The sequence below is a fragment of the Lonchura striata genome, chromosome 1, assembly GCF_050655825.1.
Source record: "Lonchura striata isolate lonStrDom1 chromosome 1, ASM5065582v1, whole genome shotgun sequence".
Taxonomy (NCBI): Eukaryota; Metazoa; Chordata; class Aves; order Passeriformes; family Estrildidae; genus Lonchura; species Lonchura striata.
Window position 1 is genome coordinate 33,867,034 of NC_140703.1, and position 18,602 is coordinate 33,885,635.

The 18,602-nt window shown below is 45.6% G+C and overlaps 2 protein-coding genes across 12 annotated transcripts in view; one reads left to right on the forward strand and one right to left on the reverse strand.

Moving 5' to 3' along the window:
- The window catches only part of MYO7A (myosin VIIA), a 97,541-nt gene extending 88,780 nt beyond the window's left edge, over nucleotides 1–8,761 (forward strand). For all 10 annotated transcript variants that reach the window (XM_085574139.1, XM_085574147.1, XM_085574141.1 and 7 more), the window contains 8 exons: nucleotides 888–1,001; nucleotides 2,021–2,108; nucleotides 2,903–3,009; nucleotides 3,209–3,394; nucleotides 4,247–4,363; nucleotides 4,838–4,921; nucleotides 5,446–5,565; nucleotides 6,283–8,761. In XM_085574139.1, the coding sequence (XP_085430265.1) occupies nucleotides 888–1,001; nucleotides 2,021–2,108; nucleotides 2,903–3,009; nucleotides 3,209–3,394; nucleotides 4,247–4,363; nucleotides 4,838–4,921; nucleotides 5,446–5,565; nucleotides 6,283–6,372 (906 nt within the window). In that variant the 3' untranslated portion in view covers nucleotides 6,373–8,761. The remainder of the gene's footprint in view (nucleotides 1–887; nucleotides 1,002–2,020; nucleotides 2,109–2,902; nucleotides 3,010–3,208; nucleotides 3,395–4,246; nucleotides 4,364–4,837; nucleotides 4,922–5,445; nucleotides 5,566–6,282) is intronic.
- A 917-nt stretch (nucleotides 8,762–9,678) lies between these two features.
- Nucleotides 9,679–18,602, reverse strand: part of GDPD4 (glycerophosphodiester phosphodiesterase domain containing 4) — a 45,615-nt gene continuing 36,691 nt past the window's right edge. The window contains exons 10-16 of one of the 2 annotated variants that reach the window (XM_021533931.3): nucleotides 18,042–18,192; nucleotides 17,122–17,346; nucleotides 16,155–16,312; nucleotides 13,893–14,040; nucleotides 12,749–12,831; nucleotides 11,141–11,226; nucleotides 9,679–10,650 (exon numbers count right to left, since the gene is read on the reverse strand). In XM_021533931.3, the coding sequence (XP_021389606.1) occupies nucleotides 10,619–10,650; nucleotides 11,141–11,226; nucleotides 12,749–12,831; nucleotides 13,893–14,040; nucleotides 16,155–16,312; nucleotides 17,122–17,346; nucleotides 18,042–18,192 (883 nt within the window). In that variant the 3' untranslated portion in view covers nucleotides 9,679–10,618. Of the gene's footprint in view, nucleotides 10,651–11,140; nucleotides 11,227–12,748; nucleotides 12,832–13,892; nucleotides 14,173–16,154; nucleotides 16,313–17,121; nucleotides 17,347–18,041; nucleotides 18,193–18,602 lie in introns of those variants that run through there. The other variant, XM_085574193.1, reaches the window with a different exon arrangement.

Below are 18,602 nucleotides of genomic sequence, written 5' to 3' on the forward strand. Positions count from 1 at the left end.
TCACTTTGAGTATTTTTTTCTACATGACCAGCAATGAGCATGACACTACTTCATACACATGCATCTGTGTGAGAGCCAGTAGAAGGAGGCACTGAGGGCTTCTACACTTGGATGGGTTTGCTGTTATCCATTTGGCCATGGAAATCACCAGGTGGACTGGCAGAGTAGCATCATTCCAGTACAACATGCATCTGCACTGATGTGGTGCTGAGCATTAGCAGCACTGAACGTTTGATGGTTCAGTTGTGCATGTGGTGATCAGAAGCTTCAGTTCCTTAAACTGCTATGAGCTGAATCTCATTAAGTGGGCAGAGAAAAACTGAGGCAATGTAAATGCTGAGCACAGCTCACAAGGCAAAACCAGAATAGGGATGTGCATACAAATGGGACAGACCTTTAAACATCCCATGCTGTAGACATCCATAAAACAGGAATCGTTTTCCCTCTATTAGCTATCTAGAAACTAGGCATCTGGCTTAGACCTGATCTAAGCCAGGCATCTGCCTTCCTCATCATCACTGGAGAGACAGTTGGGATAAATCAGCCTGGAGGTCTCTCACTCTGTCTTTCCCACCCCTCTTCCCTCAAGCAAATAGTTCCAATGCTTCACTGTTAGATGAGAAAAATCTCTTTCATTGCCTGGAGAGCTCTGGATAAGCCAGCACAGTATATAGATACAGGATCACAAAGCACAACGGTACAGCAGTAGCATGACAGAGCCTCTGCAGACATCCCTTCCAATGCCCAGGGCCCCAGCCCACAGTGTCACTGATTTCACTGGTGGTGGACATCTAAACTTCTCTGTGCATGTGCACCTGGAACTCCCCAGACAGCAAAAAGTGGAAATTAACCCTTAGATAGCAGTAATGATCTTCCTCTCTTTGTAGGCATTTGAGGTGGAATCCAGCACGAAAGCCAAGGACTTCTGCCAGAACATCTCCAACAGGCTGCTCCTGAAGTCCTCTGAGGGCTTCAGCCTCTTTGTCAAAATCTCCGACAAGGTGAGTGACCCACTCAGAGGTTGAGGTGGCCCTGAGGTACCCAGGACAACCCGCTTGCCAGTAGGTACACATTGGTGGAGCCAGAGCCATGTGGTGAGAAGCATTCCTCTCCAAGCTGTGTGGCATTCCTAAGTCAGATCTGACCTGGTACAGGTGAGGTTTGCGGTTCCACAGCCCTGATGTACAGGTGTCACCCCAAAGTGACAGACGCAAAGCAAGACCCAAAGGACTTACAGCACACACAGGCAAAGCTCTCCTAGCCTGTTGCTGAGTTGGGTTTTTAAGAAAGGACTAAGTGAGAAAAATGTGCAGCTTAGAGCTGCCTCTGGCAGCTGAGAGAAATCTATGGAGATAGTCATCAGAAAGGGAAAGGAAGGGTTGTGGTGAAACAAGGAGTAATGGGTGAAATTAGAGACAGAGCCTGAAGCAAGGTGCTGGCATTGGCTTTCTCACATCAGCAGTTTGTAGAAGTACAGATCAGTGAGCAACAGCTACAGGAGACGGCCACTTGTGTGGAGCACCACAACATAAGAAGGAAATAAAGCTGTTAGAGAAGGCTACTACAATGGTGAAGGTCATTGAGGGGAAGGCATGTGAGGAGCAGCTGAGGTCACTTGCCTTGTTCAGCCTGGAGGAGACTGAGAGACTTCATTGCAGTGTGCAACTTCCTCATGAGGGGAAGAGGAGGGGAAGACACTTCTTTGGGTGATCAGTGGTGGGACTCAAGGGAATGGCATGAAGCTGTGTCAGAGGACATTTAGGCTGGATACTAGGAAAAGATTCTTCACACAAAGGGTGGTTTGGCACTGGACCAAGCTCCCCAGGGAGGTGGTCATGGCACCAAGCCTGACAGAATCCAAGGAGTATTTGTACAATGCTCTCAGGTACATGGTGTGATTCTTAAAGATATCCTATGCCAGAAGATGGACTTTGATAATCTTTCTGGGTCCCTTCCAACTCAGGATATTCTGTTATCCTATTGTATGACAGCCTTCGTGACCATGTGCTGTATCCCCCAGGTCATCAGTGTGCCTGAGGGAGATTTCTTCTTTGACTTTGTGAGACACCTGACAGACTGGATAAAGAAAGCAAGACCAGCAAAAGATGGTAATGATGACTTTTTTTTTCCCAGTATGGGTCACACAGAGCCTTCCTACAGCCCTCCAGCCCTTTCAGACAAGATTGACCACATAGTCTGCCACAAGCATTGGAACAGGCTGTTCATGGAAGTGGTGGAATCACTGTCCTCTAGTGTTCAAAAAAATGTAGGTGTGGTGCTTAGGGACATGGTTTAGTGATGCTCCTGGCAGTATTAGGTTAATGGTTGAACTCAATCTTAGAGGTCTTTTCAAACCTCAGTGATTCTGTGATCTGTTGGGCCACACTGATGGGAGTGGTGCTCTCTGCATGATCCCTGAGGACATCACCTGGGAGATGGTCCATCCAGGAGCAGCAAAACCTCTGCTCCAAGGCTAGTCCTGGTTCCTGTGAGAAGCACCTGCTGTAGGGCATCTCTCCAGGAAGTGCCTGCAGGAAGGTTTCAGTGGTGGGATTCATCTCACCTCACTGACCACATCCAAAGTGGAACTGGCTGCAGCTCTGCTGAATTTACCAGTGGCTGCAAGACAAAGGTGCCTCAACGGTACACCTCCTCTGTCCTGTGTTAGGCACAGGTACTATCAATGAAGTACAGTTGTGCAAGTGAACCCAGACACTTTTCCCACCTTATTAAAGCCTTGCATGGCAATGGTTTGGTTTGTTCTGCAAAGTCAGAGCCCAGTTGGCCTTGTGGATGCTCCTGTCCCTGCAGGCTGTGGTGGCACATGGGCACTGCTGGATGCAGACACTGATTGCCAGCTGATACTCACACCATCACTGTTACATTTGCTTCATTTGCACAGGTATAGTGCCTTCCCTCACCTATCAAGTGTTCTTCATGAAAAAACTGTGGACCAACACGATGCCTGGAAAAGACTCAATGGCAGACTCAATTTTCCACTATTATCAGGTGCGCTGGGACTCTTCAATAGCAGTGGGGACTTGGGAGGGATTAAGAGTAGGTTGCAAAGACTTGGCCATCTCCAGATGTTCCCAGGGAACAGCCTCTTAGCCAGGGGCTGGATATCTCCACCAACTCCATTTAACATCTAAGGGTGAAGGACCACAGACATCCTCTCTATCTTTCTGTTGTTCTTTCCTCCATGCAGGAGCTACCAAAATACCTGCGTGGCTACCACAAGTGCTCACGGGAAGAGGTCCTGCAGCTGGCAGCTCTCATCTACCGGGTCAAGTTTGAGGATGACAAGTCCTATTTCCCCAGCATCCCAAAACTCCTGAAGGAGTTGGTGCCTCAGGACCTCATCCGGCAGCTCTCTCCAGATGACTGGAAAAGGGTAAACCAGCAGTGTGATTCATACACTAGACCTGGCTGGGGGAAGCCCAGTCTCTCAGGTGACTTGTCTGACATTCAGTGTTTAAGTTGGACTGCCAAAATCAATGACACCTGGTCCTTCTGAAGCCTTACCAGAGCTTCAGCTTCCCTGGGACCACTAAGAGGAGAGATTGTACATGCATGTTCACATAAAGATGCCTTGCCTTGGGTTTTCTTTGTCCTGACTGTGGCTGTACTGGTGGATACAAAGCCAGATGGAAACATGCTAAAAGATGGTCTCATGAAGAGGTGGTCTGTCATTTAATGCAGACTACTGAATAAAGGGGTAAATCTTCCTGCTTTACATAGGAAGAGCTGTGGCACAGGTGCAAACAAGTCTAGCCTTAAAATATTAGGGGTGTCTCACTGTCAAAAAATTGTCTGATAGTCCTTTCTGTTTCCTGTCTGATATCAGGATATCTGGGCTGAAGGTCTTCCAGTCTCTTCTGCTGCATAAACTGGATAATCACAGTTTGTTATCTCTTTACTGGAGTCACCAGCTCAGCTTATCTAAAAGGGATCTGCCTTGGTTCCAGGTCCTGCTCTGGTGACAAGAGCGCTTTTTTGAAGTGTTATTGGAACAGAGGCTAGAACCAAACATCAAGGTCAGGTTGGACAAGACCCAGAGCAATCTGCTCTAGTGGAAGGCAGCCCTAGCCACTACAGGAGAGTTGGACTAAATGACCTTTAAAAGGTCCATTCCAACCAAAATCTTCTATGAGTCTATTATGGTGGAACTGATGCTCCTTCCATGTAAACAGCCCTGGTGCCAGGTACTGCAAACCCTCCATCTCTGTTGTGTTCTCTGTTGCAGTCCATCGTGGCATACTACAACAAACATGCGGGAAAAACAAGAGAAGAAGCCAAGCTTGCCTTTCTAAAGATTATCTTCAAGTGGCCTACATTTGGATCAGCATTCTTTGAAGTGAAGGTACCTGCCCTGGGGGTTCTCTGGCAGCTTTTAACCAAGATCAGAAGACCTGTACCACAGAGGGATTCCAGTTCTGAACCAGACTGGGACAATCCTGATGAAACAGGGAAAAATGTAATACTCTTAATTGGAAAAGTGAAAATACACTTGTTCATTGCTGCTCTGCCTCTTTACACAGACAGGAGCATTGTAGAATTTCAGCATATCTCAGACCTTGGGGCTATTCCCACAGCTCTGCTGCTGAACACACAAGAGCTCTTCTCTGTTTTGCCAAAGCAAAGGGGAACCTGTGGTTTTCCAAGGGATGTGCCTCTACCCATCACAAACTAAATCCAGACCATCCACCATGCCAGTACAGTTCCATCAAGGACAGCAGAAGCCAGTGCTGTCCAGAGAAGATAGGGAGACAGGAAATAGGAAGGGGTCTGATTTTGCTTGACACATCATCTAATCAGTTCATCTCTTTTCCAACAGCAAACTACAGAGCCAAATTATCCAGAAATCCTTCTAATTGCCATCAATAAGCATGGAGTCAGCCTCATTGATCCCAAAACCAAGGTAAGCAAAACTTGGGTATTCACCAGATGCTCCTGAGCCCAGTCCCCAAGCCCTCATGGAAGACATCCCAAGGAGCATATTGTTCAGTACTTAGTGAGTTCTCTTTAAGCCAGGTTAGAAAGGCTGGATAGACAAAATCTTCCTGGAGGTAGAAATTCACAGTTGCACAGAGGCAGCACAAACTTTTTCAACAAAATATGGATTGGGAGCATCAACTCTTAGGGCCCTGTACCTGGAGGATGCACACAGTCCTTCCTTAATCCTTTCACAGGCGATAGGACAGGAGTTGGAGTAAATGAGATCCTACTAGTTACTTCCACCACCTGCATGGTCTTTCTAGTGTAGCAGTCCTTCACAAGCTCTGGAGGATCTGCAGTCTTGATCTCACTACCATGAGTCTCATCACAGTAGACATCCTTGGCCTGCTGTGATAGAAAGTGAACAGGGACAATGAGAAGTGTCCACAGCCCCTTGGAAGTTGAGGCTCACTTGCATGTTGAGTGTCAGTTTTTTGTTCCCACCAGGATATTCTCATCACTCACCCCTTCACCAAGATCTCCAACTGGAGCAGTGGCAACACGTATTTCCACATAACCATTGGCAACTTGGTGAGAGGAAGCAAGCTGCTCTGTGAGACCTCCCTGGTAAGAAGTGTTAAAGATTAGATCAAATCCTGACTTCAGCAGGAAATTGTGTCTCAGGGATTCTCTGGGCTGAAAGTGGTCTCTCAGAAGAGCTGCTGATACAGTTTTTTTTCCTTCTGAATTTCCCATGGCTCTGCTCAATGAATCAGGGATAGGGCTCTCACTTGGTCCATCATCCAACGAACAAGCACACCTAAGGTACTTGGCATGTTGCTGTGTCAGGAGCATGAGGGACTGCTCCCAGTAACTGGACTAAAAAACACATTAAAGTTGACATGGGCTCAAGGGGTACTCTTGAGCCCTTTAGCAAATAACATTTACCCATCTTGTCCCTAGTAACAATCACAGCAATAAACCTCCTTCTAGACTGTCTTAAACCCAAAGCATAAAAATCCCATCTGGATTAATTGTTACTAAATCTGAGGCATTTAGTATTTTGTTGGCCATTTGAAAATTTATGTCCTATCCAAAGCTCCCTCTGTCCTTAGCCTCAGCAGCATCCTGGGACAGGGAGTTCCTCCATCTCAATGTTGCAAATAATGTTTGGACAGTGTTCCTTGTGGTGGTGACACTTCACTCAAGGAGAATGGTGGAACAAGTCAAATGTACCTGACAATTTGCAATGCAAGAACTGCTAGCCAGTGTGTTCAGGAGGCACAAGCCAGAGACTGTAAGTTGTGCTCTAGAGGCTGGTAACATCTTCCCTCTCCTCCTCAGGGGTACAAGATGGATGATCTTTTGACCTCATACATCAGCCAGATGCTAACAGCCATGAGCAAACAGAGGAGTGCAAAGGGTAGCAAGTGAACTGCAAGAAGCCACTGGCATGTGGTCATGGGGCTAATTCACCAGCTGAGGGCTGTGGGATACCCATGCAGCTGGGCAAGAACCTTTGCCTCCCAGATGTGGAAGATGAGCCGAACACCATCAGGGAGTTCAATGGACTCTGACCTTGAGGGCTCCAATCCCACCTCCCCTTCCAGCGAAGATGACTATCTATGACCTTCTACTCACCTTCATCACCCTGCATCCCAACTCACTCCTACACCTCAAAGATTTCCAGGAGACACCACTGCTCTCAGAGAGTGACCAAGGCAAAGACACTCCAGCAGGAGGTCACAAAGGCTCTTGGAAGAGGATTTGTGTGTGTGTGTGTCAGTGTGTGTGTGTGTGTGGCTTGCTTTGTTTTCATTTGTTTTTTTTTCTTAAATATGAGAGCTGTTAGGATGCTAACAGATTTTGGTGAAGTTCTGGGAATTTCAGGTTTGAAGAGGAATAAAGGAGCCCTGACCCATGCTGGAAAGATGTCCAGTGAACACTGCAGGGCTTGTTTTTAAGTCATTACAAAAGAATACACTGTGTTCTTAAGATGTACAGAAAGAAAAAGTAAGCAGGGAGCACCACATTTTAACTAGGAATCAGAATAAACAAACTACTGATCGAACAGGCTAGAGTACTAAAGTCCTATCTGTGCAATGCTGGAAATATTTAAAGAACAAATTTTAAAGTTTCATTTCTTCTTTTATTTATTTTTTAAAATATTAAAAAGGAAAAAAAAATCCTGTATTTCGTACTGGTATCTGGATGCTGACCTGCAGAACAATCCCTTGCCCAGAGATTCCCCAAGAGCTATGACTGCCAGAGGCTGAGTAAGCCATATCTTTCTCAACCTAAGGGTTCAGCTGGAAGCAAAGCTTGGGAAATTAATTATCTCCTTTTGCTCCCTGTGTTCAGAAAAATTAACCTTAACTTTTATTGCAAACTTCAATATGGTTATAGGGGTTTTGAACACCCCATGCTTGGAAGACTGAAGTTTTTGGAAGACTGAAGAGCCTGTGTTGGGCTGTAATTCAAACATTAACTTGGCCATCAGGTTTGTACCATCTGGTGATTTTATTGTGATTTGTTTGTGTGTTTCTGTGTAAAGCAGCTCTTCATGAGTCCTAGCTGGACCTGAACCACTCACAGCAAAGGCAGACCCTTGATTTTGGTGGTCTTTTCTCCATCTTTGATTGGCTGTCTCATCTGCCACCCAATGCCACAGAGTGTGAACCAGCATACTTTGGAGCAGAGATGGGACCTGCTGGCAGAGAGGAGGCTGAAATTATATTGTGTCTGGAAGGATGCAGGGAAAGAAGCCTGGGGGGATGCCTTTCCAAAATCCAGCCTTCAAAGGAAGACATGGCTGGGTGTGGAGTATCAAGAGAGGCGACAACTGTACACCAAGATCTGGTGTTGGTGTAACCAGCACTGAGTGGATCTCAGTAGATGTTGAGGCCTCTCTTGGTCCTGTGCACTGGGCTGGGTTTGACTGCTTTTGTAGAAGTCCATATTGTGTGGTGTCACGTGCTGCTCTGTTAAGCTCAGCTGAGCTCAGGTATGGTGTGCCAGGCAGAATTGGCAGCGCTGCCTACCAGATCTTGAGGACTGTGACATTCAAGTGGGATGCAACAATGACTTATGACTTTGGTTGGTCCATCAAAGCGAATGAGATGCTGCATGGAGACATCCACCAGCCAGACAGGGCTGATAGGAGATCACCTTCTTCCATCATCCCCTACCCATCTGGGATGGGAGCATGGTTACACCAAGGCTACGTTAGGAGCCCAGCTGCCTTCTCATCATCCATCTCTGACATTTCTCTCCCTTCCCCAGCTGCCATGATCCAGCTGTCCCAGGGATCCCACCTGTCCTTAGACACACGCCTATCATCACCACACAATCACTGCTTTTTCTGAGTCTCCAGCCATCCCTGCCACCCACTGCACACTCAGCAGATGATGCATCACAGCAGTGTTTTCTACAGCTGTTGTGGGTCATCTTTCTCCTGCCACCACCCTCATCCCTCCACTTACAGCTCCGTTTCCATCCCATGCACCCATAATTTTGGGCAGGACTGGGACTCTGTGTGTGTGTGTACCTGTGTGTCTTATGTATTAGCATCTGCTGGCCTCTTTGTATACACACCAAGCAATGTAATATGAAAAAACATATGTCCAAGTGAAATACTCCAATTAAAAAGCATCAAGTGGCTTGTGGGAGGCTGTTCTGCACTGTGCAGTAGTGGTGACATCTCCATGGGGAAGGGTGGGTTCAGGGCCCCCGCGTTCTTGTTATGAACAAGACTTTTCCTTGTATTGTGCAACTCCTGATGAGAGCATCCAGCAAGGGAGAACAAACCATCAGTGTACCCAGACTGGAAATTAATTGAAGTCTTTTCTTTTGGGGTAAAAAACCACTGAAGTCTGGGAGTCTCCATTGCTTGTCCTCTCTGATAAGGGCTGAACCTTCCAGTCAGTTCTGAGCTTAATCACTGCATGTAGGAAGTGTTGGATGAAAAGTCTGTGTGTGGGAGTCAAACAACCAGTCATGTGCTTAACAAGGTTGCCAGACCTTGCTAGCTGAGAAGCAATGAAAATAGTAGCTGAGATGTGACAGAGTGTAAGACATTAAAGGAAACCACAGGTCTATCTGGCCAGGCCCTGCCTAGGCAAGACTTCTGAGGATGAGAAGGGTGAGTACGGGGAGTTACGAGTGCATACTGGCCAAGCAGTGGCTAGATAACATGGATGAAAGAGCATGGAGGTGGGTTTTCCCAAAGTACATTAAAGGCAGCAGTTGGGGAGCCACAGCCAAGTCCCTCACTTGAACACCAAGCCACAGGCTAAGAAGCCCATGGTGCCCACCACACATAACCCACACACTCCCCACCTCCTATTTTTGCTGCTCACATTCCCTATGTGACTGGTACTCATGAAAAGTTATGAACCATCTATGTATGCAAGGCAGGGGGAGGGGGATTTAACACCATCCACTCCCCATATTTCATAGACCTGGAGCAGCTCTACAACATTTCATCAGCCCTTTAGCCTTTTTCCAAAGAAGCATTTTCATTTTTCACATTTCTAGCCTTCAGAATACTCCAGAGTTGCAACTTGAAAGGTTTGGGTGCTTCTCAACACAGATAACTCTATAACTTAATGCTGCCCTCTTGCTTGTGATCACTTCATTTAACAAAAGGCTCATGTATAAGAAATATCTATAGTCTGGATCAGGCAAAGACTACTGTATTCTTTTTCCTTCCCAGTTTGCTGAAATAAGAACAAAACAGGATAGGAGAGATAAAATGTATTTAAAACATCACTTGCAATTTACAAAAAAACATATTATCTCTTCAAGTAGAAAGATATGGCTTAAACCTGAGAGATGTTTTCATCTCCATTACAGAGCATAGGCCCCCTCCCCACTGCCAGCAGCCACTGGGAGAAATGAAAATTGGAATAAATCCCAGGCTATAGTACAGGTGTAGAGACCTTCCCAAGGGAAAAGCAAACACTTGGTGGGACCAATTCATACACAGCTCCATCCTTCTGAAGAAAAGTGGTTCTTACTGGTCATAGTCCCAGTAGCTACATGGCCAAGACACTAAAAAGTCCTCAGCCCCCACATGCCCTTGCCAACAGATGAGGGGAGGAGATTGTCCTGTTAGGCTCTGTGGCAGGGCAAGAGTGGAGAAAAGGAAAACCAAAGTTGCTCCTGCCTCTGTTATGGAAAGGTACCGATTGTCACCCAGCCAGCAGCACCTGACCATCGTGGTGGGGATAGTGTGCTCTTGGGGATGGAGGACACCTGCAACAGGGGAGGACGGGAGGTAGTGTGTGAAGAGGCTGGTCTGATACAAAAAATCTGGGCACCTGAGAACAAGGAGGTCTGGAGGATGCTCAGATGTTTGCAGCACGTGTGGAAACAGGGAATGATTGCCCTGTGAAATGCCAGTGGTCTCGGGTAAATGGTGGCTCCCATGTGCTTGGTGCATCTCACCATAATGCACAGTTTCTTCATGGCTGCAACTCCATCTGCGCTCTCCTGCACCCCGAGGATCACTGACAGGCATGGGAATGTGAGAAAAGCTGTAGGAGAGGAAGGCTGATGCTAATCTTCAGCAGGGCCACGAAGGCAAATGGCTCCTCCTCACCAAGTAGATCTGAGCCCCCACCAGCTGGTCTCCCCGGCCTCACTGAGACAACAGGTTCACATCCCCTCTCTGCCCATGTCAGGCCAGGACAGCAGGCATGTCACTGAGCTCTGGAAAAGAAGACACACAGTGAGCTACCAAACATCTGTATCTGTTCTGACAGCTACTGTGAGCAAACAGAACCTGCTTGAAAATGCATGCAGGCCAGGTTGGGTTATTTTGTCTGGATAATAGCTGATAGCTCCGTGGGTGCAGAAATGTGGTGCGTGGGAGAGTTCTCAGCCAATCCCACCCCACCTGGCAGAACCAAGAGTTCTCAGTGCCTCCAGAGTCTCTTTTCACAGCATTGCATAGTAATGAGTATTGGAGAGGACATCTAGAGGTGTCTGCTGCAGCCTCTGCTTGAAGCAGGGCCAATTGGATTGAGCTGCTACAGGGTCTGGGGCTGAGATAACCCAGACTGCATCCTTCCTCATAACCTTCCTTACTTAAGTATGGACACTTCCATACTTAAAGTATGGACACCTATCACCATCCCACCCATCAGGATCTTGATACTCCCACAGAGCAGGATGCAGCTGCTCCCCTTGTCTTGCTCACCTGTCTTGAATTTGTTATAGGTGCCACCACTCTCTATCATTGGGTTACTGTCCTGGGCACAGCAGGAGAAATTCTTCTCTCGCCACCTGCATGGGGCAAAGCACCTGGGTTAGGCCACTTCTTGCTGTGGTGTTCCTCACAGCCCCCTGCTGCCTTGGACAGCTTTTTCCTGCTTTGTGAAGGCAATATTTTGGGATTTTCTCAGGTTCTTACTGAGAAAGCACTCAAGTGCATGACTGATGTCTAAGCACCCACACTTCATGTGTGCAGCAGCATTTTGAAGTCAACTTTCTGACTAAGCCCTGTTTTCTAAGAAATATTTAAAAGCTCCAAAACCCCCAAAATATTTACAGACACTGGTTCTTAAGCAGCCAGGCAAATTAAAAAATTGTGATTTTGGTGTGTTCATAAACCTGACAAGACCACACAGGGCACTGACGCACTGCTAATAGCCCTTTGGTCCCAGTCCCTGGGGATGCCATTGTTTGGGAAATGAACACAACATGAACATGATCCTGGAGTTGGGCATGGTAAGGTCTGATGGTGGTGGTGATGTTTTACAGGAGTGATTGCGTACCACCCTGAAAACTGTAGCCTTGAAAACAAGGGGAAAGCGAGACTTGAGGAGAGCAGAGCAGGGTAAGAGGGGGAGGAAAGGAAAGAACCACCTTGCCTTGGGAAAAACCTGGATGCCCAGCAAAAAATGCCTGTACAGCTGCTAGTTCATCACGGTCAAACTGCTACTAATTAATTTTTTCACCATCCCAGAGCAATATTAGCACTCCAACCTTTTCCCATGCCAAAGCAAGTCACAGTTAACAGCAGCCCAGAGTTCTCACCCAGGGGCTTCCCAAACTTTCTGCTTGTTGCCACTAGAAGCATCATTGTACTGCCAGCACCCTGCAAAAAAACTTCCCTGGGCTGGCTGCTCTGATCCTCCCACCCACCTGCAGACAGCCAGCTGAAGCTGAGCCCAGCACATCCTGCTTTCCTTGGGCACTACTGGGATGAGAGCACAGGCATATCCTCACACAATTGTGGCAGAGCAGAACACCCAGCAGCCAAACACAACCTGCTGGACCGAGCCTGTTCCATGAACCCCGGATTCCCCAATAATCTCTGACAGAGTGGAACGAAAGAAAATGTGGTGGCTGTGACATGGTCAGACATTTTTGTGTGGATGGATTTCCTGAGGGGCTCTGACATGTGCAGAGAGACTTGGGATGCTCAAATATTAGCATTGAGAGCTGTCCTAACAAATCAGTCCAGTGAGACACTGTCAAATAGTAATAATAGAAAAATCAGTTCCTTTCTCAGCCCACCAGCTTTGATAGCTGGTTTATGTTGCTACTATAAATCCACCAGTTCTCCACTGAATCCTGAGGGCAGACAATGGCGGAGTTGACAAAACGAAAAGGGAAAATGAGAGCAAACAGGAGAAAGAGAAATTTTTGGTGGACTTTTGGGTCTTTCTTCCCTTTCCAGAGGGAAGTTCCTAAAGTTCTCAGGTGCAGTTTTAACCCTTGAGGTCACCTGAAAGCATTCCTCCTTCCCTCCATCTGGAGCAAAAGATCAGGTTAGGATGGCCATTAACAACTTAGTAGTTACCAGTGCAGAGCAAAGATGAGTGAGATGAGGAATGCAGCAGTCAGATCTGTCAGGATCCACATGGTGTTGTACTGCTGTGGTGTCTGGAAGAAAACAACAGAGGTTGTGTCCACCACCAAGGACCATGAGATTTGCAAAAAATTTACCCAGCCTCTTTCTTCCTGATTGAATATGGCTATTCAGCTGCCTGGTTTGCATCTGCAGTAACATCCCTTGGGTGTTTAAAGCACTCAGTGGTACTTCCAAGTGGCCACTCATCACTGGGTGTTAGTGCCAAATCATCCTCCTTCATACAAGCAGGTCTGTTTTGTAGCCAAGAAGATTTTACCATTTCACAGTGAATGCCACAGAGACCTCTTGTTTGTAAGGCAGGTCTTGCACTTCTCAGCTTCACCCCAAATATAATATCAACTGGTGGCATCTCATTTTCTCTGGCAAAATTGTCCTTTACTAAACACAACAGAGTGCCTGGGGTGGCTCCCACTTTAAGTCTAAGATCATCTGAAGATTCATTCTTACACTAGACCTCCACCCAAACTTAGGATGGACTGAAAGACTGCATTTCTCTGGAGGGGAGCATTGTAGAATCTAATTCAAGACTGAAGCCAACTGTTTAAAGCCCTTAGAGAGACTCTGGTGGGACCAATGCTCCAGATGCTTCTTGGTCCTGCAGGAGAAGGCAGAATAACAAATAGAGAAATTATGTGAAAATTCCTCCCAGAAGGAAGGCTTATTAAAGTGATTGTTTCCCTTGGACTTGCGGAACAAGACTAAGTTTGACAAGGGCAGTAGGACGCTGTGGGAAAAGAGAAATCCTCATGCATCAACTTCTGTCCTCAGAGGCCCTTCCTTTCTTCCTGCACAAGTCTCAATATGACCTCTTTTCCCTTATCTCAAGGCCTAAGGTGATAATGCAGACAAGCAGAGTGCTTCATCCTGAGCCAGGAGAAGAGAGAAGAGTATGGTAATACCTATAGTGGCTTTGAGCTTCCAGGTAAGCCAGGTTTCAACTCAGGTCCTTCTTATGCAAAGGATCCTTAAAGGATGCTTTATCCATGTGTGAACTGGCCCATCGTCTCCAAAGGTAATCATGAACATCCTAACCCTCTTTGCCACCCTTAAGACAGAGAAGACTTCCACTTACCATGAGGAAGAGTGGCTGGTTGAGATCCTTCAGCAAGTGGACAGCATTGGTTGTCACAGAGTGTGCCCCAGAGCACCATGCCAGGGAATAGAGCCATGGCTCGTTGACCACATAGAAGTTGGTGGTGATGTTTGCCTCAGCATATTTCCTTTAAAAGACCAAAAGGCAACAACCTTCATTGAGCAAGGAGATTAGCACTTCCTTCGGCCTTACTCAAGGAGATTCGGGAAGATCATGGGAAATGGTTGTAATCTTCTGTAGGAAGTGCTTACTTTAGGACCTAGATAAGGAACATAAAGGAAAGCCAACCAGCCAATAATTAATCATTAACAATTCATCAATACAGAATAGCTGAACAGCTGGAAACAAATGCAGATAAAATGCCCAAAAGGTCAAAACCTTTCTAATCCTTCTGCCATATGAATCAATGTAGGAATGTATTTGTAAAGGAGGCTGTGCCCAGGTGGGAGCCAGTCTCTTCCTTTAAAAGGCAACCGAAATATTCTGTGCTGCCATTCTTTCTGCATGGAAGATCTTCAAACAATAGAACAAGAAGAAATGGACCCAAGCTTCACCAAGGAAGGCTTAGACTGGATAGTAGGAAAAAAATTCTTGATCGCAAGGGTTATCAAGCTTTGTAATCAGCTGCCCAGGGAAGTGCTGAAATCATCATCTCTGGAGGAACTTAAAACATGTGGATGTGGCACTTGGGGACGTGGTTTAGTGGTGGGTTTGGCAGTGCTGGTATAATGGTTGGCCTTGATGGTCTTAGAGATCTTTCAAATCTAAACTATTCATGTTATTCTATAATCTTCCCACAGTGTGTTCCAAACCACCACAGAGTCACAGAATAGCCTGAGTTGGAAGGGACACAGAGGGCCACAGAGTCCAACTCTTCAGTTAATGGCTCAGGTAGGGATTGCACCCACAATGTTGGTGTTGGTTAGAGCACCTGAGTTGGTTAGACCAGCTGAGTTAATCTTTGAAGCTGGCCACCCAAGTTTGTTATGGTCACTCCATCAATGCATCATTTCTCAAGTTATTATAAGCTATTGAAACTTAATATGAAGTTCATTCCTTGTATAAAGGTAATGTATCCTCAATATCAGCATTTATAAATCTACCTAGGAAGTACCCAAGGTTTACCCAAAGGGATCTGCCTATGATTTTTTATGGCCTTTCAGCCTGGAGAGAAGAAAGCTCTGAGAAGACCTTAGAGCACCTTCCAGTACTGAGATAGGCTACATGAGAGCTGGAGAGGGACATTTTACAAGGGCATTGAGTGACAGGACAAGGGGGCATGGCCTTAAACTAACGGGGGAAATTTTAGATCAGACATTAGGAAAAAATTCTTAACTGTGAGGGTGGTTGAGACACTGTTACAGACTGCCCAGAGAGTTTGTAGACTCCCCATCTCAGGAGGTGTTCAAGGCCCTGAGAAACCAGGTCTAGTGGGAGCTTCCCTGCCCATGGCAGAAAGTTGTAACTAGATGATGCTGAAAGTCCCTTACAACCCAAACCATTCTGTGATTCTATGACTTTACATCCTGTGACAATTATAATTGAGAAAACATGAACATTACTCTCGTCCAAAGGATTAAAGTTTTTCATTTCTTTTTCATTTCAACTAGACTTCAATGGTTTTGTGCATTGGAAAAAGCAAAAAATTCCTGTTTACAAAAGGAGAGCTGGGCAGGTAATGCTGGGGGTTTTTTGGTGATTTGTTGGGTTATTTTGCCATGTGAGAGTAGCATTCTGAGAACTCCTGCAAAGAAAGTGGAGCCTTTCATCATAGAAATGGCATTTCTATGTCACATGTAACACAGCACTGATAGTAACAGACAAAACACCAGAGGGTGATGGTCTCTCACCATAGCACTATGCACCCTCACTGGTGTTTGTGGAAGAGCCATGGGAAGTTAAATAGTTGTCCATTCTCCTTGATTAGGGGATGGCACAAATAAAAAGACAAGAAATCAGAATACAGCGGTGTTGTTCTTACCAGAAGATCCTCAGATCCTGGTCAATATCGAATTGAGGACAGCCAGATTTAATTACATATACCACCTCTTAATCAACAGTAGGAGTGAACTGCAGCCTGTCACCCCTAAAATACATCAGGGATGACTGCTTGATCTGAACAACCTATTCCCAAAATAATATCGTCTCTGGAACTGGTCACTGGAGGGAGACATTGCCCCATACATGAGGCAAACATAGTCCAGATGCACCCCAAAGATTGAACTTGGAGCTGAAACCTACCGGATATCTTCACTGGACATGTCAGTGTAGACCAGATTGAGTTTGACAATATTGTGCTTTAATAGGTCTTCTATTGGTGCCTTTCTGCCCATCGTGTGCTGAAACCCTGGTGCAACAGATTGAACAAAGGACCTCACGCTGTTATGCAGCCACAGGACCTGCAGGCAGCAAGAGGGACCAGAAAATTCTCAGCAGAAGAATTTGTGCCCCTGATATGCCCCACTGTTTACACAAGCCCAGTAAAGATAATGTCTTGAGGGACTTAACCCAGCCTGTCAAATTTTCTCCCAATGTTTCTCCCAGTGATCAAGTAATATTCAGATGCAGGGTTAGAACTTGCAAGTCACTTTTATCAAGAAATAAGTATCCACTGTTCCTTTCTTATCCACTGGAAATCAGTGAGTATGTTTCACACAGCCCAACAAAAGACACAGTGTTGAAAATGAATGAAATACAGCTTTGGTTTGTGGAAAAGGCAACTGAAAATATTCTCTTCTACCATTCTTCCAGCATGGAAGAAAAGATATTCAGCAGATATAGATAATTCCCCAGGCATCAATGGGTACATAAACTGATTCCCATGAGTTTAGTATTCATCCACTGCCAGGGGGAGGAAGGCAATAAAGGCTCACAATTTATTTTAATTTAAGCCAGGAATTTTTATGCAACATATAAAACAAGCATGGGTAGCAGGGAGTAGACTGACAATTGTTACATTTATGAAGGGGTGCTGTTTAGGGGCTAAGGCATCAGCTGGTATATATACTGCCTTCTTTCCTGTGCTGCTGAAGGATTGCACTATTGTGAACCTTCTGAGGAACTAATATTAGGAATATACTCCAAATTATGTCTTTTAAATCAAGTGAAATGCAACAGGCCAATTTTATGCAGGTGAAATCATGCCTAATCCACCCCAAAGCCCAATGAGGAGAGCAAGAAAAAGGCATATGGAGTGAGGCCACCCTACCAGATGGCGTTTAATCTTCGACTCTTTGAGGATGACATCCAGGACTTTGCGGAGCCATAAGTTCCTGTAAGGATGTTTCTCTGGAGGGCGGTAGAGATCAAATATCACAAGTTTATTGTGACTGTCTGCAAGGCGCAAAAAACTATTTAGCGTGTAAATGGACTGATTCTTTGCCTGGTTTCGATCTGCCTTTGACAGGGAGCCCATCCCTACAAATGGTTTGTTCTAGAAACAAACAGATATAAAAAAAAAAAAAAAAAAAAAAAAAAAGAAATCAATCAGATAGTTTGCCCTGGGAATCAGCTGTATCTCTAAGATGGAAAAAGTTTTATGTCAGCCCTCAACAGGTGGGGATATATTATTTTGTTTATTTCTTCTACATAAGAAGTGGAGGAAGCTAACTCAGGCTGTGAGGACATTGCTTCTGGGAACTAAATTGCATAGCTCAAAGCTAGCTTTGCTGTGCTTCTCTGTCCCACCTTGTTAGCTCTGAATATTATAAACAGCACATTGCACAAGTAGCTCTTTTCTTCTTCCCCCAGCTCATGAGATATGCTGCTTGCCATGATAAGGTGACACAAGAACACCTACCAGCCAATTGTTATAGGTCTCCTTATCCTGAAGGCAAACTGGACAAAAGAGACCCAAATTGACAGATTTACTCTGACTTATTTGAATTTTAACTCAACTAGCTGTTCCTCTTCTAACACTGATGCTGTTAAATACTAGACAGCTAGTGTCTCTTTTACATCCAGTTGGTGATAGTCATGAAATCATAGACAAGTTTGCATTGGAAGACACCCTTAAAGCTCATCTAGTCCAAGCTCCCTGTAATAAACAGGGATTTGTCTAACTGGATCAGGTTGCCTAGAGTCCAATCCAACTGACATTGAATGCTCCTAGCCCTTTATGATCCTTACCTTAAGGAACCACTTTCCAGCATTCAATTTCTGCAGGGCATCCCAGGAGAAAAATGAAGCAGCTTTAGCAGTGTCATTAGGGTAGACCTCTTCAATGTTAGTTGTCCTTCTCAAGGTGTCATCATGCATGAGGAAAGGAACCCCATCATAGCTGCCAGAGAGCAAGAGTTCAGGTCACCTGGGGAGCAAGTTCGTTCACAGCATGAGCAGACTCAAGCCAGGTCAGAAGAACATGTGGGCCACTGTGAATGCAGCAGAGTACAGAAGTTCTTTGCAGAATGTGCAATATGGAGGAATGCTGAGGCTCATTACACCAAGTTATTTCCAGCTTAAATACTTCTAGATCTCACAGAAGTCATGCTTATTTGTATCTCAGTTTCCCTAGAGGCAATGTGAAGGAGGTGACCTTTTTGCCCGCCGACTTCCTCAAAAATGGTTAGTAACTTATGATTGAAAACTCTTTTTGCTGACATCAAAGTGTTTCTGTGGTTTTCAGAGGACTGAATTCTGAATGGATAGTGACAGAAACACAAAATTTTCTTTTACAGAAATGTCTAGTTT